The sequence below is a fragment of the Chiloscyllium plagiosum genome, unplaced genomic scaffold, assembly GCF_037043375.1.
Source record: "Chiloscyllium plagiosum isolate Xiang-an unplaced genomic scaffold, Cpla_swu_hap1 HiC_scaffold_14, whole genome shotgun sequence".
Classification (NCBI taxonomy): Eukaryota; Metazoa; Chordata; class Chondrichthyes; order Orectolobiformes; family Hemiscylliidae; genus Chiloscyllium; species Chiloscyllium plagiosum.
The window spans coordinates 3,216,630-3,240,892 of record NW_028270152.1 but is presented as its reverse complement, the minus strand read 5'-3'; the positions used below and the strand labels follow the sequence as shown (position 1 = coordinate 3,240,892).

At 51.4% G+C, this 24,263-nt stretch overlaps 1 protein-coding gene across 2 annotated transcripts in view; it reads left to right on the top strand.

The window, feature by feature from the left end:
• lamb2l (laminin, beta 2-like) overlaps nt 1-24,263 on the top strand; it is a 206,593-nt gene that overhangs the window by 100,838 nt on the left and 81,492 nt on the right. For both annotated transcript variants that reach the window (XM_087994040.1, XM_087994039.1), the window contains exons 14-17: nt 1,930-2,083; nt 16,839-16,994; nt 21,566-21,727; nt 23,180-23,301. In XM_087994040.1, coding sequence (XP_087850166.1) covers nt 1,930-2,083; nt 16,839-16,994; nt 21,566-21,727; nt 23,180-23,301 — 594 coding nt within the window. The remainder of the gene's footprint in view (nt 1-1,929; nt 2,084-16,838; nt 16,995-21,565; nt 21,728-23,179; nt 23,302-24,263) is intronic.

Here is a 24,263-nt window from a genome sequence, read left to right as displayed (position 1 = left end):
GGGAGTGCCGCACTGTCGGAGGGTGAGTACTGAGGGAGTGCCACACTGTCAGAGGGTCAGTGCTGAGGGAGTGCCGCACTGTCGGAGGGTCAGTACTGAGGGAGTGCCACACTGTCAGAGGGTCAGTGCTGAGGGAGTGCCGCACTGTCGGAGGGTCAGTACTGAGGGAGTGCCACACTGTCAGAAGGTCAGTGCTGAGGGAGTGCCGCACTGTCAGAAGGTCAGTGCTGAGGGAGTGCTGCACTGTCAGAAGGTCAGTGCTGAGGGAGTGCCGCACTGTCAGAAGGTCAGTGCTGAGGGAGTGCCGCACTGTCAGAAGGTCAGTGCTGAGGGAGGGCCGCACTGTCGGAAGGTCAGTGCTGAGGGAGTGCCGCACTGTCGGAGGGTCAGTGCTGAGGGAGTGCCGCACTGTCGGAGGGTCAGTGCTGAGGGAGTGGGCACTGTCGGAGGGTCAGTGCTGAGGGAGTGCTGCACTGTCGGAGGGTCAGTGCTGAGGGAGTGCCGCCCTGTCGGAGGGTCAGTGCTGAGGGAGTGCTGCACTGTCGGACAGTTAGTGCTGAGGGAGTGCCGCCCTGTCGGAGGGTCAGTGCTGAGGGAGTTCTGCACTGTCGGAGGGTCAGTGCTGAGGGAGTGCCGCATGTCGGAGGGTCAGTGCTGAGGGAGTGCCGCACTGTCAGAAGGTCAGTGCTGAGGGAGTGCTGCACTGTCAGAAGGTCAGTGCTGAGGGAGTGCCGCACTGTCGGAAGGTCAGTGCTGAGGGAGTGCTGCACTGTCGGAGGGTCAGTGCTGAGGGAGTGCCGCACTGTCGGAGGGTCAGTGCTGAGGGAGTGCTGCACTGTCGGAGGGTCAGTGCTGAGGGAGTGCTGCACTGTCGGAGGGTCAGTGCTGAGGGAGTGCCGCCCTGTCGGAGGGTCAGTGCTGAGGGAGTGCTGCACTGTCGGAGGGTCAGTGCTGAGGGAGTGCCGCATGTCGGAGGGTCAGTGCTGAGGGAGTGCCGCACTGTCGGAGGGTCAGTGCTGAGGGAGTGCCGCACTGTCAGAGGGTCAGTGCTGAGGGAGTGCCGCACTGTCGGAGGGTCAGTGCTGAGGGAGTGCTGCACTGTCGGAGGGTCAGTGCTGAGGGAGTGCTGCACTGTCGGAGGGTCAGTGCTGAGGGAGTGCCGCCCTGTCGGAGGGTCAGTGCTGAGGGAGTGCTGCACTGTCGGACGGTTAGTGCTGAGGGAGTGCTGCACTGTCGGAGGGTCAGTGCTGAGGGAGTGCTGCACTGTCGGAGGGTCAGTGCTGAGGGAGTGCCGCATGTCGGAGGGTCAGTGCTGAGGGAGTGCTGCACTGTCAGAGGGTCAGTGCTGAGGGAGTGCCGCCCTGTCGGAGGGTCAGTGCTGAGGGAGTGCTACACTGTCGGACGGTTAGTGCTGAGGGAGTGCCGCCCTGTCGGAGGGTCAGTGCTGAGGGAGTGCTGCACTGTCGGAGGGTCAGTGCTGAGCGAGTGCCGCATGTCGGAGGGTCAGTGCTGAGGGAGTGCCGCACTGTCGGAGGGTCAATGCTGAGGGAGTGTCGCCCTGTCAGAGAGTCAGTACTGAGGGAGTGCTGCACTGTCAGAAAGTCTTTAAAATGATAAGTAGTTTGACAGGGACACCATAGCGATAATGTTTACAGTTGTATACAGTTCATTAAGACAATCACTAATAAATCAAACAGGAATTCTAGGTGAAACATCTTTACCTGGATCGAGTGTGATGATAGTGTGAGATATCGATATTGAGAAGTTGGATAGACACACCAGGGAGAAGGGAATCGAGAGTTCAGCTGAGAGGTATGGCTGAAAGACCCCATGGGGAAGTGTCTGTAAATCTGATGAAAACCCAATGTCGCTGTGTAAAGTGAAGAATGCTTTGTTAGTTTATAACACGGTGTGCCCTGTTCTTGTCAGATGTTCGATGGCGAGCGGGCAGTGTGACTGTCGACCCAATATTATTAGCAGGCGCTGCCAGGACGTTGAGCCAGGATTCTTCTGTATGCCTCTGGATTTCTACACCTACGAAGCAGAGAAAGCCGAACCACGGGCACCAACGGACCAGCTGCCGGTGAGTAAACTAAACAGGCCCCCTCTGTACCTCACCACCCTGCTCTGTACCCCACTGTCCCACTCTGTACCTCACCACCCTGCTCTGTACCCCTCTGTCCCACTCTGTACCTCACCACCCTGCTCTGTACCCCACTGTCCCACTCTGTACCCCACTGTCCCACTCTGTACCCCACTGTCCCACTCTGTACCTCACCACCCTGCTCTGTACCCCACTGTCCCACTCTGTACCTCACCACCCTGCTCTGTACCTCACCTCCCTGCTCTGTACCTCACCACCCTGCTCTGTACCCCACTGTCCCACTCTGTACCTCACCACCCTGCTCTGCGCCTCACCACCCTGCTCTGTACCCCACTGTCCCACTCTGTACCTCACCACCCTGCTCTGTACCTCACCTCCCTGCTCTGTACCTCACCACCCTGCTCTGTACCCCACTGTCCCACTCTGTACATCACCACCCTGCTCTGTACCTCACTGTCCCACTCTGTACCTCACCACCCTGCTCTGTACCTCACCTCCCTGCTCTGTACCTCACCACCCTGCTCTGTACCTCACCACCCTGCTCTGTACCCCACTGTCCCACTCTGTACCTTACCACCCTGCTCTGTACCCCACTGTCCCACTCTGTACCTCACCACCCTGCTCTGTACCCCACTGTCCCACTCTGTACCTCACCACCCTGCTCTGTACCTCACCACCCTGCTCTGTACCTCACCACCCTGCTCTGTACCCCACTGTCCCACTCTGTACCTCACCACCCTGCTCTGTACCCCACTGTCCCACTCTGTACCTTACCACCCTGCTCTGTACCCCACTGTCCCACTCTGTACCCCACTGTCCCACTCTGTACCTCACCACCCTGCTCTGTACCCCACTGTCTCGCTCTGTACCCCACTGTCCCACTCTGTACCCCACTGTCCCACTCTGTACCTCACTGTCTCACTCTGTACCTCACTGTCCCGCTCTGTACCTCACTGTCCCGCTCTGTACCTCTCTGTCTCACTCTGTACCCCACTGTCTCGCTCTGTACCCCACTGTCCCACTCTGTACCCCACTGTCCCACTCTGTACCTCACTGTCTCACTCTGTACCCCACTGTCTCACTCTGTACCCCACTGTCTCACTCTGTACCCCACTGTCCCACTCTGTACCTCACTGTCCCGCTCTGTACCTCACTGTCTCACTCTGTACCCCACTGTCTCACTCTGTACCCCACTGTCCCGCTCTGTACCTCACTGTCTCACTCTGTACCTCACTGTCCCACTCTGTACCCCACTGTCTCACTCTGTACCCCACTGTCTCACTCTGTACCTCACTGTCCCACTCTGTACCCCATTGTCCCGCTCTGTACCTCACTGTCCCACTCTGTACCCCACTGTCTCACTCTGTACCCCACTGTCTCACTCTGTACCTCACTGTCTCACTCTGTACCCCACTGTCTCACTCTGTACCCCACTGTCTCACTCTGTACCCCACTGTCTCACTCTGTACCTCACTGTCTCACTCTGTACCCCACTGTCCCACTCTGTACCCCACTGTCTCACTCTGTACCTCACTGTCCCACTCTGTACCCCACTGTCCCGCTCTGTACTTCACTGTCCCACTCTGTACCCCACTGTCCCGCTCTGTACCTCACTGTCCCACTCTGTACCCCACTGTCTCACTCTGTACCTCACTGTCTCACTCTGTACCCCACTGTCTCACTCTGTACCTCACTGTCTCACTCTGTACCTCACTGTCCCACTCTGTACCCCACTGTCCCGCTCTGTACCTCACTGTCTCACTCTGTACCTCACTGTCCCACTCTGTACCTCACTGTCCCACTCTGTACCCCACTGTCCCGCTCTGTACCCCACTGTCCCACTCTGTACCCCACTGTCCCACTCTGTACCCCACTGCCTCACTCTGTACCTCACTGTCTCACTCTGTACCTCACTGTCCCACTCTGTACCCCACTGTCCCGCTCTGTACCTCACTGTCCCACTCTGTACCTCACTGTCTCACTCTGTACCTCACTGTCCCACTCTGTACCTCACTGTCCCACTCTGTACCTCACTGTCCCACTCTGTACCCCACTGTCCCGCTCTGTACCTCACTGTCCCGCTCTGTACCCCACTGTCCCGCTCTGTACCTCACTGTCCCACTCTGTACCTCACTGTCTCACTCTGTAACCCACTGTCCCACTCTGTACCCCACTGTCCCACTCTGTACCCCACTGTCCCACTCCGTACCCCACTGTCCCGCTCTGTACCTCACTGTCCCACTCTGTACCCCACTGTCCCGCTCTGTACCTCACTGTCCCACTCTGTACCCCACTGTCCCACTCTGTACCCCACTGTCCCGCTCTGTACCCCACTGTCCCACTCTGTACCCCACTGTCTCACTCTGTACCTCACTGTCCCACTCTGTACCCCACTGTCCCGCTCTGTACCTCCCTGTCCCACTCTGTACCTCCCTGTCCCACTCTGTACCTCACTGTCCCACTCTGTACCCCACTGTCCCGCTCTGTACCTCACTGTCCCACTCTGTACCCCACTGTCCCGCTCTGTACCTCACTGTCCCACTCTGTACCCCACTGTCCCACTCTGTACCCCACTGTCCCACTCTGTACCCCACTGTCTCACTCTGTACCTCACTGTCCCACTCTGTACCCCACTGTCCCGCTCTGTACCCCACTGTCCCGCTCTGTACCTCACTGTCCCACTCTGTACCTCACTGTCCCACTCTGTACCTCACTGTCCCACTCTGTACCCCACTGTCCCGCTCTGTACCTCACTGTCCCACTCTGTACCTCACTGTCCCTCTCTGTACCTCACTGTCCCACTCTGTACCTCACTGTCTCACTCTGTACCTCACTGTCTCACTCTGTACCCCACTGTCTCACTCTGTACCCCACTGTCTCGCTCTGTACCCCACTGTCCCGCTCTGTACCCCACTGTCTCACTCTGTACCTCAATGTCTCACTCTGTACCTCAATGTCTCACTTTGTACCTCACTGTCTCACTCTGTACCTCACTGTCTCACTCTGTACCCCACTGTCCCGCTCTGTACCTCACTGTCCCACTGTGTACCTCACTGTCACACTGTGTTCCTCACTGTCCCACTCAGTACCTCACTGTCCCACTCTGTACCCCACTGTCTCACTGTGTCCCTCACTGTCCCGCTCTGTACCTCACTGACCCGCTCTGTACCTCACTGTCCCACTCTGTACCTCACTGTCCCACTCTGTACCTCACTGTCCCACTCTGTACCTCACTGTCTCACTGTGTACCCCACTGTCTCACTGTGTCCCTCACTGTCCCGCTCTGTACCTCACTGACCCGCTCTGTACCTGACTGTCCCACTCTACCTCACTGTCCCACTCTGTACCTCACTGTCTCACTGTGTACCCCACTGTCTCACTCTGTACCCCACTGTCCCGCTCTGTACCTCACTGTCTCACTCTGTACCTCACTGTCCCACTCTGTACCCCACTGTCTCACTCTGTACCCCACTGTCTCACTCTATACCTCACTGTCGCACTCTGTACCTCACTGTCCCACTCTGTACCCCATTGTCTCGCTCTGTACCTCACTGTCCCACTCTGTACCCCACTGTCTCACTCTGTACCCCACTGTCTCACTCTGTACCTCACTGTCTCACTCTGTACCCCACTGTCTCACTCTGTACCCCACTGTCTCACTCTGTACCTCACTGTCTCACTCTGTACCCCACTGTCCCACTCTGTACCCCACTGTCCCGCTCTGTACCCCACTGTCCCGCTCTGTACCTCACTGTCCCACTCTGTACCTCACTGTCCCACTCTGTACCTCACTGTCTCACTCTGTACCTCACTGTCCCACTCTGTACCCCACTGTCCCGCTCTGTACCCCACTGTCCCGCTCTGTACCCCACTGTCCCGCTCTGTACCTCACTGTCCCACTCTGTACCTCACTGTCTCACTCTGTACCCCACTGTCCCACTCTGTACCCCACTGTCCCACTCTGTACCCCACTGTCCCACTCTGTACCCCACTGTCCCGCTCTGTACCTCACTGTCCCACTCTGTACCCCACTGTCCCGCTCTGTACCTCACTGTCCCACTCTGTACCCCACTGTCCCACTCTGTACCCCACTGTCCCGCTCTGTACCCCACTGTCCCACTCTGTACCCCACTGTCTCACTCTGTACCTCACTGTCCCACTCTGTACCCCACTGTCCCGCTCTGTACCTCCCTGTCCCACTCTGTACCTCCCTGTCCCACTCTGTACCTCACTGTCCCACTCTGTACCCCACTGTCCCGCTCTGTACCTCACTGTCCCACTCTGTACCCCACTGTCCCGCTCTGTACCTCACTGTCCCACTCTGTACCCCACTGTCCCACTCTGTACCCCACTGTCCCGCTCTGTACCCCACTGTCCCACTCTGTACCCCACTGTCTCACTCTGTACCTCACTGTCCCACTCTGTACCCCACTGTCCCGCTCTGTACCTCCCTGTCCCACTCTGTACCTCCCTGTCCCACTCTGTACCTCACTGTCCCACTCTGTACCCCACTGTCCCGCTCTGTACCTCACTGTCCCACTCTGTACCTCACTGTCCCACTCTGTACCTCACTGTCCCACTCTGTACCTCACTGTCCCGCTCTGTACCTCACTGTCCCACTCTGTACCTCACTGTCTCACTCTGTACCTCACTGTCTCACTCTGTACCTCACTGTCTCACTCTGTACCTCACTGTCTCACTTTGTACCTCACTGTCTCACTCTGTACCCCACTGTCTCACTCTGTACCTCACTGTCTCACTCTGTACCTCACTGTCTCACTCTGTACCTCACTGTCCCACTCTGTACCCCACTGTCTCACTCTGTACCTCACTGTCCCACTCTGTACCCCACTGTCTCACTCTGTACCCCACTGTCTCACTCTGTACCCCACTGTCCCGCTCTGTACCTCACTGTCCCACTCTGTACCCCACTGTCCCGCTCTGTACCTCACTGTCCCGCTCTGTACCTCACTGTCCCACTCTGTACCTCACTGTCTCACTCTGTACCTCACTGTCTCACTCTGTACCTCACTGTCCCGCTCTGTACCCCACTGTCCCGCTCTGTACCTCACTGTCCCATTCTGTACCTCACTGTCCCACTCTGTACCCCACTGTCCCGCTCTGTACCTCACTGTCCCACTCTGTACCTCACTGTCCCACTCTACCTCACTGTCCCACTCTGTACCCCACTGTCCCACTCTACCTCACTGTCCCACTCTGTACCCCACTGTCCCACTCTACCTCACTGTCCCACTCTGTACCTCACTGTCCCACTGTGTACCTCACTGTCCCACTCTGTACCTCACTGTCTCACTGTGTACCTCACTGTCTCACTGTGTACCTCACTGTCTCACTGTGTACCTCACTGTCCCACTCTACCTCACTGTCCCACTCTGTACCTCACTGTCCCACTCTGTACCTCACTGTCCCACTCTACCTCACTGTCCCACTCTACCTCACTGTCTCACTGTGTACCCCACTGTCTCACTGTGTACCTCACTGTCCCGCTCTGTACCTCTCTGTCCTACTCTGTACCTCACTGTCTCACTGTGTACCTCACTGTCTCACTGTGTACCTCACTGTCCCACTCTACCTCACTGTCCCACTCTGTACCTCACTGTCCCACTCTACCTCACTGTCCCACTCTGTACCCCACTGTCCCACTCTACCTCACTGTCTCACTGTGTACCCCACTGTCTCACTGTGTACCTCACTGTCCCGCTCTGTACCTCTCTGTCCTACTCTGTACCTCATTGTCTCACTGTGTACCTCACTGTCTCACTGTGTACCTCACTGTCCCACTCTACCTCACTGTCCCACTCTGTACCTCACTGTCCCACTCTGTACCTCACTGTCTCACTGTGTACCTCACTGTCTCACTGTGTACCTCACTGTCCCACTCTACCTCACTGTCCCACTCTACCTCACTGTCCCACTCTGTACCTCACTGTCCCACTCTGTACCTCACTGTCTCACTCTGTACCCCACTGTCCCACTCTGTACCCCACTGTCCCACTCTGTACCTCACTGTCTCACTCTGTACCCCACTGTCCCACTCTGTACCCCACTGTCTCGCTCTGTAACCCACTGTCCCACTCTGTACCCCACTGTCTCACTGTGTCCCTCACTGTCCCGCTCTGTACCTCACTGACCCGCTCTGTACCTCACTGTCCCACTCTACCTCACTGTCCCACTCTGTACCTCACTGTCCCACTCTGTACCTCACTGTCCCACTCTGTACCTCACTGTCTCACTGTGTACCCCACTGTCTCACTGTGTCCCTCACTGTCCCGCTCTGTACCTCACTGACCCGCTCTGTACCTCACTGTCCCACTCTACCTCACTGTCCCACTCTGTACCTCACTGTCCCACTCTGTACCTCACTGTCTCACTGTGTACCTCACTGTCTCACTGTGTACCTCACTGTCCCACTCTGTACCCCACTGTCTCACTGTGTCCCTCACTGACCCGCTCTGTACCTCACTGACCCGCTCTGTACCTCACTGTCCCACTCTGTACCTCACTGTCCCGCTCTGTACCTCACTGACCCACTCTACCTCACTGTCCCACTCTGTACCTCACTGTCCCACTCTGTACCTCACTGTCTCACTGTGTACCTCACTGTCTCACTGTGTACCTCACTGTCCCACTCTACCTCACTGTCCCACTCTGTACCTCACTGTCCCACTCTACCTCACTGTCCCACTCTGTACCCCACTGTCCCACTCTACCTCACTGTCTCACTGTGTACCCCACTGTCTCACTGTGTACCTCACTGTCCCGCTCTGTACCTCTCTGTCCTACTCTGTACCTCATTGTCTCACTGTGTACCTCACTGTCTCACTGTGTACCTCACTGTCCCACTCTACCTCACTGTCCCACTCTGTACCTCACTGTCCCACTCTGTACCTCACTGTCTCACTGTGTACCTCACTGTCTCACTGTGTACCTCACTGTCTCACTGTGTACGTCACTGTCCCACTCTACCTCACTGTCCCACTCTGTACCTCACTGTCCCACTCTGTACCTCACTGTCCCACTCTGTACCTCACTGTCTCACTCTACCTCACTGTCTCACTCTGTACCCCACTGTCCCACTCTGTACCCCACTGTCCCACTCTGTACCTCACTGTCTCACTCTGTACCCCACTGTCCCACTCTGTACCCCACTGTCTCGCTCTGTAACCCACTGTCCCACTCTGTACCCCACTGTCTCGCTCTGTACCTCACTGTCTCACTCTGTACCCCACTGTCTCGCTCTGTACCCCACTGTCTCGCTCTGTACCCCACTGTCCCACTCTGTACCTCACTGTCCCACTCTGTACCTCACTGTCCCACTCTGTACCCCACTGTCTCACTCTGTACCTCACTGTCCCACTCTGTACCCCACTGTCTCGGTCTGTACCCCACTGTCCCACTCTGTACCTCACTGTCCCGCTCTGTGCCCCACTGTCTCACTCTGTACCCCACTGTCTCACTCTGTACCCCACTGTCTCGCTCTGTACCCCACTGTCCCACTCTGTACCTCACTGTCCTGCTCTGTACCCCACTGTCTCGCTCTGTACCCCACTGTCTCGCTCTGTACCCCACTGTCTCGCTCTGTACCCCACTGTCCTGCTCTGTACCTCACTGACCCGCTCTGTACCTCACTGCCCCACTCTGCACCTCACTGTCCCACTGTGTACCTCACTGTCACACTGTGTTCCTCACTGTCCCACTCAGTACCTCACTGTCCCACTCTGTACCCCACTGTCTCACTGTGTCCCTCACTGTCCCGCTCTGTACCTCACTGACCCGCTCTGTACCTCACTGTCCCACTCTACCTCACTGTCCCACTCTGTACCTCACTGTCCCACTCTGTACCTCACTGTCTCACTGTGTACCCCACTGTCTCACTGTGTCCCTCACTGTCCCGCTCTGTACCTCACTGACCCGCTCTGTACCTCACTGTCCCACTCTACCTCACTGTCCCACTCTGTACCTCACTGTCCCACTCTGTACCTCACTGTCTCACTGTGTACCTCACTGTCTCACTGTGTACCTCACTGTCCCACTCTGTACCCCACTGTCTCACTGTGTCCCTCACTGACCCGCTCTGTACCTCACTGACCCGCTCTGTACCTCACTGTCCCGCTCTGTACCTCGCTGTCCCACTCTGTACCTCACTGTCCCGCTCTGTACCTCACTGACCCACTCTACCTCACTGTCCCACTCTGTACCTCACTGTCCCACTCTGTACCTCACTGTCTCACTGTGTACCTCACTGTCTCACTGTGTACCTCACTGTCTCACTGTGTACCTCACTGTCCCACTCTACCTCACTGTCCCACTCTGTACCTCACTGTCCCACTCTACCTCACTGTCCCACTCTGTACCCCACTGTCCCACTCTACCTCACTGTCTCACTGTGTACCCCACTGTCTCACTGTGTACCTCACTGTCCCGCTCTGTACCTCTCTGTCCTACTCTGTACCTCACTGTCTCACTGTGTACCTCACTGTCTCACTGTGTACCTCACTGTCCCACTCTACCTCACTGTCCCACTCTGTACCTCACTGTCCCACTCTGTACCTCACTGTCTCACTGTGTACCTCACTGTCTCACTGTGTACCTCACTGTCCCACTCTACCTCACTGTCCCACTCTACCTCACTGTCCCACTCTGTACCTCACTGTCCCACTCTACCTCACTGTCTCACTCTGTACCCCACTGTCCCACTCTGTACCCCACTGTCCCACTCTGTACCTCACTGTCCCACTCTGTACCTCACTGTCCCACTCAGTACCTCACTGACTCGCTCTGTACCTCACTGTCCCACTCTGTACCTCACTGTCTCACTCTGTACCTCACTGCCTCACTCTGTACCTCACTACCTCACTCTGTACCTCACTGTCCCACTCTGTACCTCACTGTCCCACTCTGTACCTCACTGTCCCACTCTGTACCTCACTGTCCCACTCTGTACCTCACTGTCTCACTCTGTACCTCTCTGTCCCACTCTGTACCTCTCTGTCCCACTCTGTACCTCACTGTCCCACTCTACCTCACTGTCTCACTCTGTACCTCACTGTCCCACTCTACCTCACTGTCTCACTGTGTACCTGACTGTCCCGCTCTGGGCCACTGTGCCAGGTTAAGCAGTGATTGTGTTAGAGGCTTTGCAGATCTACGTGGAGTAGGCAATGGAATATACACACGGATACAGGTTTGAGTAAATTATCCAGTGGCACCTTACATCAGTAATGTCCTCACTTGGCTGAGACCTATCCCACAGCTCCCAGCAGACAACTGATTTTACAGCAAATAAAGTGTCTGTTTTTTTTTAAATTCATTGATGGGATGAGGGCATCCCTGGCTAGACTAGCATTTATTATCCATCTCTAATTGCCCAGAGGGTGGTTTAGTCAACCACATTGCTATGGGTCTGGAGTCACATGTAGACCAGACTGGGTGAGGGTGGCAGATTCCTTTCCGAAAGAGCATTAGTGACCCAGATGGGTTTTTTCCCAACAGTCAGCAGTAGATTTATGGTAAAAACAATGACTGCAGATGCTGGAAACCAGATTCTGGATCAGTGGTGCTGGAAGAGCACAGCAGTTCAGGCAGCATCCAACAAGCAGCGAAATCGATGTTTCTGGCAAATGCCCTTCATCAGGAATAAAGCTTTAATCCTGATGAAGGGCTTTTGCCTGAAACGTCGATTTCGCTGCTCCTTGGACTGCCTGAACTGCTGTGCTCTTCCAGCACCACTGATCCAGAAAGTAGATTTATGGTTATAACTAGATTCCTGATTCCAGATTTTTATTGAGTTTAAATTTCGCCAGATGCCATGGCAGCGTTTGGAGCCCGCTCCCCAGAATGGTATTTGGATTAACAGTCCAACAATAATACCACTCGGCCATCACCTTCCCATCAATTCAATCGGCTCAAAGTTAAAATCATTTTTGTGAACTACTGTCATGCATGTGTCCTGTCATTATTTCTGTGCTATTGTTGTAATTTTCTCTGGCTGTGTCTGTGTAAACTGTCGCACTGCTATTACCCCTTCCAACCAGTGAGAGGGCTGCAGGGGCCCCCCCTTGATCAGGCAGTTAATTATAAATGACCAAGTTGTCAATAAGAAGGGGACTCGGGTCACAGATCGTGAGGAGTTATCAAAGGAAATCAGAATACAGGAGAAAGGCAGCAGCACAAAATGGAAAATGGGTATGATCCCATTTGATGTGGGGCTTTCCACTGGCTGGGGGGGTGGGGGGGAGGGGGAGGGAGGATGTGTCCGTCCGCCCATCCGTCCAACTAGTCGATGGTGGTATTTCCCAATATTGTAACCTACAGAAACTGCCAGACATCAAGCAGCAAAATCTATGGAGCAGATGTTAGTCAGCTGGAGGTGATAAGGAGCTACTTGGTATTTTGAAATTCTGAGACAATGATGGAGGGAGGCTGATGTTTAGTCTCTAAGTGACAGTGTGGGTCCATCATCTCCCACTTCAACTTCCAACAACCTTAAAGCTCATGCTCACACACGTCTGCTCCCAGTTAGGCAGTCCCTGCCCGTTCTAAGGTGGGACGCCCATTGGCGAGATCTCGAGACATACTGTGAGGGCTTCATGAGAGATACTATCATAAAGATAGCAGCCACCATTCCAATTAGAGAGCACTTTAAAATGCATTCTCTGTATTGCCATGTCTCTAACAATCTCCAGGTTACATTTATCCACATCAGAGAATCTCCGAGCATGGGGGCAGCAATTTGACCCATTGTGTTTGTACTGACCTTGAGTCATGGAGTCATACAGAGGTGTACCGCACAGAGGAAGGACCGTCAGAGCTGGTCAAAAACAATCACCTAGGCGAACCTGAGGACTGCAGATGCTGGAGATTAGAGTCTAGATTAGTGTGGTGCTGGAAAAGCACAACAGGTCAGGCAGCATCCGAGGAGCAGGAAATCCTCATTTTGGGCATTAGCCCTTCATCCTGATTCCTGATGAAGGGCTCCTGCCCGAAACGTCGATTTTCCTGCTCCTTGGCTGCTGCCTGACCTGCTGTGCTTTTCCAGCAACACACTAATAAAAACAATCACCTACCTATTCTAATTCTGCCTTAGGAAGAGTTGCCCAATTAATGTCACTTTCCCCACAATCCTGAAAATGACTCTTTTCCAATTAGTACACAGAACGTTCCAGCACAGTACAGGCCCCGCAGCCCTCGATGTTGTGATGACCTGCGGAACCAATCTGAAGCCCATCTAACCTACAATATTCCATTTTCATCCGTATGTTTATCCAATGACCATTTAAATGCCCTTAATATTGACGAGTCTACTACTGTTGCAGACAGTGCGTTCCACACCCCTACTACTCTCTGAGTAAAGAAACTACCTCTGACATCTGTCCTACATCTATCACCCCTCAATTTAAAGCTATGTCCCTTGTGCTAGCCTTCTGAGGAAAAAGGCTCTCACTGTCCACCCCATCTAATTCTCTGATCGTCTTGTATGTCTCAATTAAGTCAATGATTCCTGAAGAAGGGCTTATGCCCGAAACGTCGATTCTCTTGTTCCCTGGATGCTGCCTGACCTGCTGCGCTTTTCCAGCAACACATTTCCAGCTCAATTAAGTCACCCCTAAACTTCTTCCCTCTAACGAAAACAGCTTCAAGTCACTCATAAGACCGTCCCTCCAGACCAGGCAACATCCTAGTAAATCTCCACTGAACCCTTTCCAAAGCTTCCACATCCTTCCTATAATGTCCGAGGGGACATAAATTTAAGGTGAAGGGTGGAAGGTATAGAGGGGCTGTCAGGGGTAGGTTCTTTACCCAGAGAGTGGTGGGGGCATGGAATGTGCTGCCTGTGGGAGTGGCAGAGTCAGAATCATTGGTGACCTTTAAGCGGCAATTGGATAGGTACATGGATAGGTACTTAAGCTAGGACAAATGTTCGGCACAACATCGTGGGCCGAAGGGCCTGTTCTGTGCTGTATTGTTCTAAGTTCTATGTTCTATGTTCTAATGCGGTGGCCAGAACTGTACGCAATACTCCAAGTGTGGCCGCACCAGAGTTTTGTACAGCTGCAACATGACCTTGTGGCTCCAAAACTCACGCTCTCTACCAATAAAAGCTAACACACCGTACGCCTTCGTAACAGCCCTATCAACCTAGATGGCAACTTTCAGGAATCTCTGTACATGGACACCGAGATCTCTCTGTTCATCCACTTCCCTTTGAAAATCCTGTTTAATCTGCTTCTACCACCCAACGGGTAATGTGCTCTCACAGACCAACAATTCTTTGCTTCAAAAAGGCTCCTATTTCACCCTTCAGTTTACTGCTGGAACGTGGGATATTTTCACTCTCCCTCTGCCAAGAAAGCAAGCGTGTGTGGGCTAGTTCTCCTGTCTGACTCTCTGCCAGTCTCTAGATCTGTCCTGTTGTCTTCAGAAATTAATTATTAATCTCCGGAACAATGCCAAGGGTAAAGGAAGGAGAGAACACAGAGGGCATTAAAATCTGATATAATTCAGAGTGCCATTCGACTGAGACTGATGTTTGTGGCTTTTTATCTGTACAAAGTCACTGAACCAGTTTAGATCAGGAACTAAACTCGGTAAGATCGGGAAATTAACTCAGTTACAATAGGAACTGAACTGGTTTAGATTAGGAGCAGCACTACGTTAGACCGGCAATGAGCTAGGTTTACTGTTTGAGTGGCTGCTTTCCCCAGGTTTCAGGACCTGGATGTTACTATGGTCACCAATGTGCTCGGTCTGAAAGTTGGCCAGGTTATTCCCTGGAAGAGGCTGGAAGAGGGAGGGACCTGTTAATGTTTATCCGAGCCACAGGCAATCCCGAGACCGGTTCCCATTGTCCACAGGCGGAACAATCTGTGAACAGTTGAACTCAAACCTTTCCCCAAATTGGTCAGTCCCTGAGAACACATGGCTGCAGGTTAGGGCCGTCCATGCCCCGTCCATGCCCCGTCCATGCCCCGTCCATGCCCTAATGCAAACCTCTAATCTCCTCACAGTCTGACCTTGTGAGCATCCAAATTTCCGTCATTCGATCTGTGGTGGCCAGGCTTGCAGGAGAAAGTGAGGACTGCAGATGTTGGAGATCAGAGTCGGGAATGTGGTGCTGGAAAAGCACAGCAGGTCAGGCAGCCTCCAAGGAGCAGGAGAATCGATGTTTCGGGGCATAAGCCCTTCATCAGGAATGAGGCTTGTGGGCTGGGGAGGAGGCTGAACCACACGGGATTAACGTGGATTTCACCAGTTTCCTCATTTCCCCTCTCCCCACATTATCCCAGTCCCAAGCCTCCAAGTCAGCACCACCCTTCTGACCTGCCCATCACCTTTCCCGTCTATCCTCTCCACCCCCCTCTCCGATTTATCACTTCCCCCCCCCCACTACCATCATCTACCGATCACATTCCCAGCTACCTGCCCCCCATCCCACCCCCTACATTTATCTCTCAGCTCCACCATCCCCCCTGGCCCACAAGCCTCGTTCCTGATGAAGGGCTTATGTCTGAAACACGACTCTCCTGCTCCTTGGATGCTGCCTGACTGGCTGTGCTTTTCCAGCACCACACACTCAGGCATAACCTTCTCCCTAAACTTCTCCCACTCTCTTCCTTTAAGGGGGCTTTTTTAAAACTATCTCTATCCCTGCCCTAATATCTCATGTAGCGTGACCTCAAAACCTGTTTGGTTGAATTTTTGTGGAGTACCATCGAACAACTTAATTTATTAAAGGAGCCATACAAATGCATAAGGTAGTGATTGCATAAGGCATTACAACTGTGTGAATCACACAATTATTACAATGCAATGGAGGCCGTTCGGCCCATCATGCCTGTACCAGCTCTGTTATCCAATGCCAATCTGTTGTCTTTTCGCGTATTCCTGTAATGGCTCCATAAGCCCATTAGAAATAGGAAGAGGCCATTCAGCCCTTCGAGCCAACTTTGCCATTCAGTAGAATTGTGGCTGATCCGCCATTCCTCACGTCTTCCCTGCCCTTTCCTCTTACTCTTGTTTCCCCGACTGATCAAGGATCTCTCTCTCAGCCTTAAATATCCACACGGACCCTGCCCCCACAGCTCTCTGTGGGAAGGAGTTCCAAAGGCTCTTAACTCTCTGAGAGAAGAAATTTCTCTCCATCTCAGTCTGAAATTGGTGCCCCTTTTATTCTGAGACTGTACCCTCTGGTCCCAGATCCTCCCATGAGGGGAACCATCCTCTCAGTATTGACCCTGTCAAGCCCCTTAAGAATCCTCAATGTTTCAATGAGATCACCTCTCATTCTTCTAAGCTCCAGTCAGCGGAGTCCCAACCTGTTTAACCAATGAAACCAAACCCTCCAGACTAGGTTCATCCTAGACAACTTTCTCTGGGCTGCCTCCAATAAAATGATATCGTTCCTAAAAAAGGGACTGAAATTGCTCACAGTACTTCAGATGTGGTCTCACCAGCACCTTGTATAGTTGCAGTAAGAATTGCCTGGATGGAGAGAGGGGTTCTTTCCTGTCCTTACATTGGGTACGTTTGTTTTAATCTGTGAATAATTGTTGCTGCTGCATGGAGGGATGTGAGGTTGTGGATCTGGGGAGTGGTCCTGGCACAAACCCACTGGAGTGAATTTAATTGCTATGGGCTGTATCTGGAGATGACTGGTCCCTGACTCACTGTAGTCCATCATGTTCTCACTTTAATACATGCTGCTTTCTTTCAGGGGGCAATCAAGCATCAGGTCAACGGCAACTGCATAGATTTCACCCTCCAGCATGGGCTCAACATCCAGGAGATTGTCAGGCGGAGGAGGCAACATCGCCAGGCGTCCCGTGTCTGGGCCTCGAGACATCGCCACCGAAGGATCCGTCAACGGAAGGTCGGTGTCACCAGGGAATCTCCATCCACAGGAAAGGGGTGGCACACGGGGCTGTGGAGAGCTTTAATAAAAGGCAGCCAATGAGTGTAGAGTATGTTAACCTGCACCTTTCTTATTAACAACTTCCTACAAAGTGCCAACTCCATCTGCATTCCCCTGCTGATAATCAGTGCCTGCTGCTCCCATGCTACCTCTAGTGTATGCAGGACCTTACTGAGGTGATGGGTAAAATGGCCAGCTCTGTGTTGTCACAGTTCTAGAATACACACATGCTTTCTCTCAGTTCAGAGGCAAAAGGCTTTTGGTTTGGTTGGTTGGGACTACCATTAAGCATCTTGGACAGAGAGCTGAACGTGAATCCTAGGCTGGCCCCTGCAGTGTGGCACTGTGGAAGGGTGGGAGGAGGTGCTGCATGGCCAGAGGAGCTATCCTCAGCAGGGGCAGCACAGTAGCTCATTGGTTAGCACTGCAGCCTCACAACACCAGGGACCCGGGTTCGATTCCAGCCTCGGGCGACTGTCTGTGTGGTGTTTGCACATTCTCCCCGTATCTCTGTGGGTTTCCTCTTGGTATTCCAGTTTCCTCCCACAGTGACAAAGATGTGCCGGTCAGGTGAATTGGCCATGCTAAATGCCCGTAGTGTTAGGTGCATTAGTCAGAGGGAAATGGGTCTGGATGGGTTACTCTTCAGAGGGTCGGTGTGGACTTGTTGGGCTGAAGGGCCTGTTTCCACACTGTAGGGAATCTAATCTAAACTGAAGCCATCTCTGCCCTATGAGAGATGTAAAAACCCCACAACGCATTTCTGAAAAAGAGTGAGAGAGTTCTCACTGGAGCCCTGACCAATATTTATCCCTCAACTTGGTTGACTTTTAACTGATTGTTTTGGTCATTTCAAACATTCAGTTTCTCTCCAGCTCATTATCACTGGCTCCAGAAGGTGGTTCACCAAAACCTGAAGGTAACCACAAACAGACAATAAATGCCAAACTTGCCAAGGCCACTCCACATATCATCCCAAACATGTAGATGCCCTACTGTACCACCAACATGGTCACTCTGCCCCTCGTTTGTCCTGCTATCCAAATACAAACAGAAATGGCCAACAGAGTTCTTCAGTGAACTCAAAATTATTTATTTTATTATGAGCTAGACTTATTCTTTAAACAAATGGGAAAGATGAATAATGGAGTATTTGGGAGGGTTTGTAACTCAGGTTGTGAATGAGGTTGCTGACTTGCTCGCTGAGCTGGTACGTTGTTTGCTGATGTTTTGCCACCATTCCAGGTAACACTGTCAGTGCTCCTCTGGTGAGGCGCTGGTGTTCTGTCCCACTTGCTGTTTATGTCTCTGGATCTGCCGGGGATGGTGCTGACATTTCCGGTTGTGTTGCTAATTCTGTTTGTTCGTGGTTGGGACATGAATAACAGCTAAGCTACTTATCAGAATTTAACTATATCCCCTTAATCCCAAGCACACACATTCATACAGACAACACAAAAAGCTCTGCAAAAACATTGAGTTTGAAGAATTAGGCTAAAAAAGGAACAAGAGTACAAATTCAGAAGGTGGAAAGAGTTGACTTAGACCCATAGAGTCATAGAGACGTACAGCATGGAAACAGACCCATGCCAGCCAGATATCCTTCATTAATCTAGTCCCATTTGCCAAAACTTGGCCAATATCCCTCTAAACCTTTTCCTATTCATATACCATCCAGATGCCTTTTAAATGCTGTAATTGTATCAGCCTCCACCACTTTCTCTGGTAGCTCATTCCATAAGAAGGTTTAGGGGTGACTTGATTGAGGTGTACAAGATGATTAGGGGGTTAGATAGGGTCGACAGTATGAACCTTTTCCCGCGTATTGAGTCGGGTATTACAAGGGGGCATAGCTTTAAATTAAGGGGGGGTAGATATAGGACTGATGTTAGGGGTAGGTTCTTCACTCAGCGAGTCGTTAGTTCATGGAATGCCCTGCCAGTAACAGTGGTGGACTCTCCCTCTTTATGGGCATTTAAGAGGGCATTGGATAGGTATATGGAGGATAGTGGGTTAGTGTAGTTTAGGTGGGCTTGGATCGGCGCAACATCGAGGGCCCAAGGGCCTGTACTGCGCTGTATTCTTCTATGTTCTATGTTCTATGTTCTATACATGTACCACCCTCTGTGTGAAAAAGTTGCCCCTTAAGTCCCTTTTATATCTTTCCCCTAAACCTATGCCCTCTAGTTCTGGACTCCCCCACACTGGGGGAAAGACCTTGTCTATTCACCCTATCAATGCCCCTCATGATTTTATAGACCTCGATAAGGTCACCCCTCAAGTCCCAATGTTCCAGGGAAATCAGCCCCAGCCTGTTCAGCTTCTCCCTATAGCTCAAATCCTCCAACCCTGGCAATATTCTTATAAATCTTTTCTGAACCCTTTCAAGTTTCTCAACATCCTTCCTACAGGAGGCAGACGAGAATTGCACACAGTGGGGTGGCACGGTGGCTTAGTGGTTAGCACTGCTGCCTCATAGCACTAGGGACCCAGATTCAATTCCCACCTCTGGCAACTGTCTGTGTGGAGTTTGCACATTCTCCCCGTGTCTGCGTGGGTTTCCTCTGGGTGCTCCGGTTTCCTCCCACAGTCCAAAGATGTGCAGGTCAGGTGAATTGGCCATGCTCAATTGCCCGTAGTATTAGGTGCATTAGTCAGGGGAATGGGACAGGATGGGTTGCTCTTTGGATGGTCTTGTTGGGCCGAAGGGCCTGTTTCCACACTGTAGGGAATGTAATCTAATCAGTATTCCAAGAGCGGACGAACCAATGTCCTGTACAGCTGTAATATGGCCTACAATCCTAAACTCAATGCACCCTTGTTTCAATTTAATTTGATTGATGAGACCACATTTCTGACTGAAGAGCTTCAGAGTGGATTTTGGATTCAGATGGGAAGTAGTTTGGAATGCTGACATTTGGAAATTTGAGGCCAATATATGTGTTTTTCCAATATATGTGTGTCTGAATATATTTCATACGTCACTTCGTAAAAGTTGGAGGCATTGAGTGAATTTGAAGCTCCTGCATTTCAGGGATGCTGTCTGTTTTAAGCAAGGACATGAAAGAATTGTAAAACACAGCTGAAAACAAGGTCAGAGCTCCCTTGAATTTTATTTTTTGACCTTGAGTTTGGAGTAACTGTAATTTGCTTGCCATTGGTGTTGTCTTGGTAAAGTGAGACAGTGGGATGAGAGCTGGAAGTGATTCCAGGCTGTATTATGATCAGGGAAAAGTATATAGCTGGACAAGGGACCATTCCCTCCGGTGTTACCAGGTTGGGAAAATGGAAGATGTACAACAAAAGAGGGTATTTGGCCTTTTGTGTCTCTTCCGGTCAATACTCCAGCCTCTGCTCTTGTTTATAGCTCTCTGGGCTACAGCATCCCAACAAATATCTATGAGACTATAAGATATAAGGAACTGAATTAGGCCATTCAGCCCATCAAGGCAACTCCACTATTCACGCATGGCTGATAGGTTTTACAACCTCATTCTCCTGCCTTCTCCCTAGTACCCTTGATCCTATTCCTAATTAAGAACCTGTCTATCTCTGTCTCTATCTTGCCCTCCACAGCGCTCTGCGGTAATGAGTCCCACAGTTTCCCCATCCTCTGGCTGAAGAAACTCCTTCTCATCTCAGTTCTAAAGGGTCATCCCTTCACCCTGAGGCTGTGCCCTCAGGCCCTGGTCTCTCCTCCTCATGGTAACATTTTCTCCACGCCTACTGTACCCAGGCCTCTCAGGATTCTGTAAGTTTCAAACTGATCTCCCCCATCCTTCTAAACTCCATCAAGTACAGACCCTGAGTCTTCAACTGTTCCTCATATGACAAGCCCTTCATCTCCTGGATCATTCTTGAAAACTTCCTCTGCCCCCCCACCAAAGCCAGCACGTCCTTCCTTAGGTACAGAACCCAAAACTGCTCCCAATGTTCTAAATGAAGTCAAGATTGGAGAGGTGCTGAAAAAGTACAGCAGGTCAGGCAGCATCCGAAGAGTAGGAAAATTGACTAGCTTTTGCCCGAAACGCCGATTTTCCTGCTCCTCGGATGCTGCCTGACCTGCTGTGTTTTTCCAATATCACTCCAATTTTGACTCTAATCTCCAGTATCTGCAGTACCCACTTCCGCCTCTGTTCCAAATGCAGTTTGACCAGAACCTTATACTGCCTCAGCAGTACATCCCCACTTTTCTATTGTAGCCATCTTGAAATGAATGCTAACATTGCATTTACCTTCCTAACTGCCAGCTGTACCTCCACGTTAACCTTAAGAGAATTGTGAACTTGGACACCCCAATTCCTTTGTGCTTCCAAGTGTCTTTCAATGTGATGAGTATTTCTGCCTCTGCCATGTCCTATCCACCAATCTCCAAGTGAAACAATTTCTCCCCAACTCTTCTCTATTCTGTCTTCAAATGACTTCTCATCTCTGCTGACCTCTTTGCTCAGGGAAATAAGTCCTTTCGATGCCCTCTAGCTCATCCCCGCAGAGTTTGCTGAGTAATTTTGGTTTCTTGTCGATTGCAGGTGTATGTGGAAATTGTTAACCGGAAACGGCCGCACGACCAGATGATCACCTGGAGTGGTCCGGGTTTCGCACGGGTCCGGGACGGAGCAGGGTTGCTGTTTCATGTCAGTAACATCCCGTACGCCATGGATTACAATGTGATGGTGCGCTACGAGCCTGAGGTATGAGCCTGATAGCAACCGTGAGGAAACCGTGGGGCTGCACGTCGATGGCGAGGAGCCTGTTTTGATGGCTGGATCTTTTCCTGGGTGTGAAACTGAGAATCTGTTTAATTCTCAAATTGTACAAACAGGAAATAAAATTCCATCTTCCCGAAAACCCATGCATGGCTGCTGTGACCAGGGACAAACATCCCATTCAGTAACAGCAGCCAGAGTGAGAGCTGTCGATGATAATGTTTGTTTATTCATTCACACAATGAGGGCATCACTGGCTGGGGCAGCATTTATTTCCCATCCCTAATTGCCCAGAGGGCAGTTAAGAGTCAACCACATTGCTGTGGGTCTGGAGTCACATGTAGGCCAGACCACATAAAGATGGCAGTTTTCCCTGAAGGACATTGGTGACCCAGATGGGTTGTTCTGACACACACTGCTGTAACCATCTTCCTGTGCCCTACAGACCCCACAACTGCATGCTTTTGCACATATAGCTATTTCCTGGGCACGATCGTGTGTTAATTCTCTTGTTCTCACACAGCACAGGAATGACCTCTGTATGAACCTTGTTTACCCCTGGGGTGCCAACTTGTAAATTGCTGGTGTTCCAGGGTTGCATCACTGGGTAATGATCTTCTCTAATACAGGAAAGCTGCACCTAATACAGGAAAGCTGCAGGGTGGAAGGTATAGGGGAGATGTCAGGGGTGGGTTCTTTACCCAGAGAGTGGTGGGGGCATGGAATTCGCTGCCCGTGGGAGTGGTAGAGTCGGAATCATTGGCGACCTTTAAGCGGCATTTGGATAGGTACATGGATGGGTACTTAATCTAGGTTAGAAGTTCGGCACAACATCGTGGGCCGAAGGGCCTGTTCTGTGCTGTATTGTTCTATGTTCTATGTTCTATGTTCTATGTTCTATAATACAGGAAAGCTGCACCTAATACAGGAAAGCTGAATACCCGGAACTCCTGATTTGTTTTTTTCTCTCTCTCTCTATCTCCCCTGTCTCTGTCTTTGACTTTCTCTCCATCAGTCTCTATTTCCCTGCCTTCCTCAGTCTCTCTCTAACTCTCTATAGCCTTTGTCAGTCTCCCTTTCCATTTCTCCACTGTTTCTCTTCGTGCTGTCTTCCTCTCCTCTCTGTGTCTGTCTCCCTACTGTTCCCCTTCCACCCTCCATCCACCCAGAGACACTTCCCCCCCACCCCCCCACTCCTCGCTCTAACTCTATCCCCCTCTGTCTTTCTTTCTGTCTGTTTTAGCTGTCACAGTTTCAGGAGTGGTACAGCTGAGATTCTAGGGAAAGCTTTCCCACTCGACACACTTCCAAAGTTCCCAAAGCACGATGACAGAGTGAAAGATGATGATCCAGCTGATGTATTTTGGGTGCTGTGGCAGGCAGCTGCTGGTTAATTGTTTGGTGCTAACAGTTCCCTCTTGTTTCCCTTCTCCTCAGTCAGCAGAAGATTGGGAGTCAATAATCAGTATTCACACTGTGGGTTTACCCATCAGTCAACGCTGTGGCAATCTCCTACCTCATGGTCAACCTTACAGAGTGGCATTACGTCATACAGAAAGGTTGGTGCCCTGGTAAACTCAGCTATTAGGGCAGTGTGGGGCGTGAGTGTTGCAGCAACTGTTATTTACAGAGGGGGGTCTGTGACTCCTTAGACAGGAAGGATGTGCCTTTGCCAAGGAGTAGGGAATATATATAAAACACAGGATGTTTTAAAAGGTGGAACGACAGTGAGAGTTGTTGGGTGTGTGGGGGAGTTAGGAGTGTGCTTACTGAAGCTTTAGCCACCATAGGGAGGGAAAGGAGATAGTTCATCCACAGAATTACACAGTACTGGAAGTGAGAGCAAATTGATTATTAACTTGCAAAAACTTGACAAGAGAAATGTGCAGCGTTTGAGGAAATGGAGAGGCATGGCAACAAAATGGTCTCCTTTTCAGCAGTGCGATTATCAGGAAATTTGAGACATTTATCCCTTGGTTCCATTCATTTCAGTTAATATTGAAAATAAACTTTACATCAGATAAGGTCATGTCTATCTGCCCCTATTCGAGAACAAGATCAGCAGATGGGTTAGTGTAATCTTCATGAGCTGCCTGCCATAGACTTGACTGTTCATCGCTCTGTTTCATCCACACCAATTTTACTCAAGTTCATGATTGTTTATTGATAACCAGCTGCTAGTTAATAATGAAAGGAAATTTCATAAAATCCTTTTATCAGGCCACAAAAGGATGGAATTTTCCTCAGATTCCCGAGGGCCGTGTCTGACCGACTCCCAGAAGCTCAACAGAGTATTCCATTGTCTATAAAGCAGAGTCTCTTACTGGGACCTGTCATATCGCGTCACATCACAACATTGTTCAAGGCACAGTTAACAGACCTTAAGCTATTAGAGGTTTAAACAGACATGTGTTCAGAGAATGAAAAATATATAAATCTTCAGCAAAAATCTGTAAACTTTGACAAGAGACTAACAGGGCCCTGATAATAGGGAACTTCGGATTTGTTAGATTATTTGGAA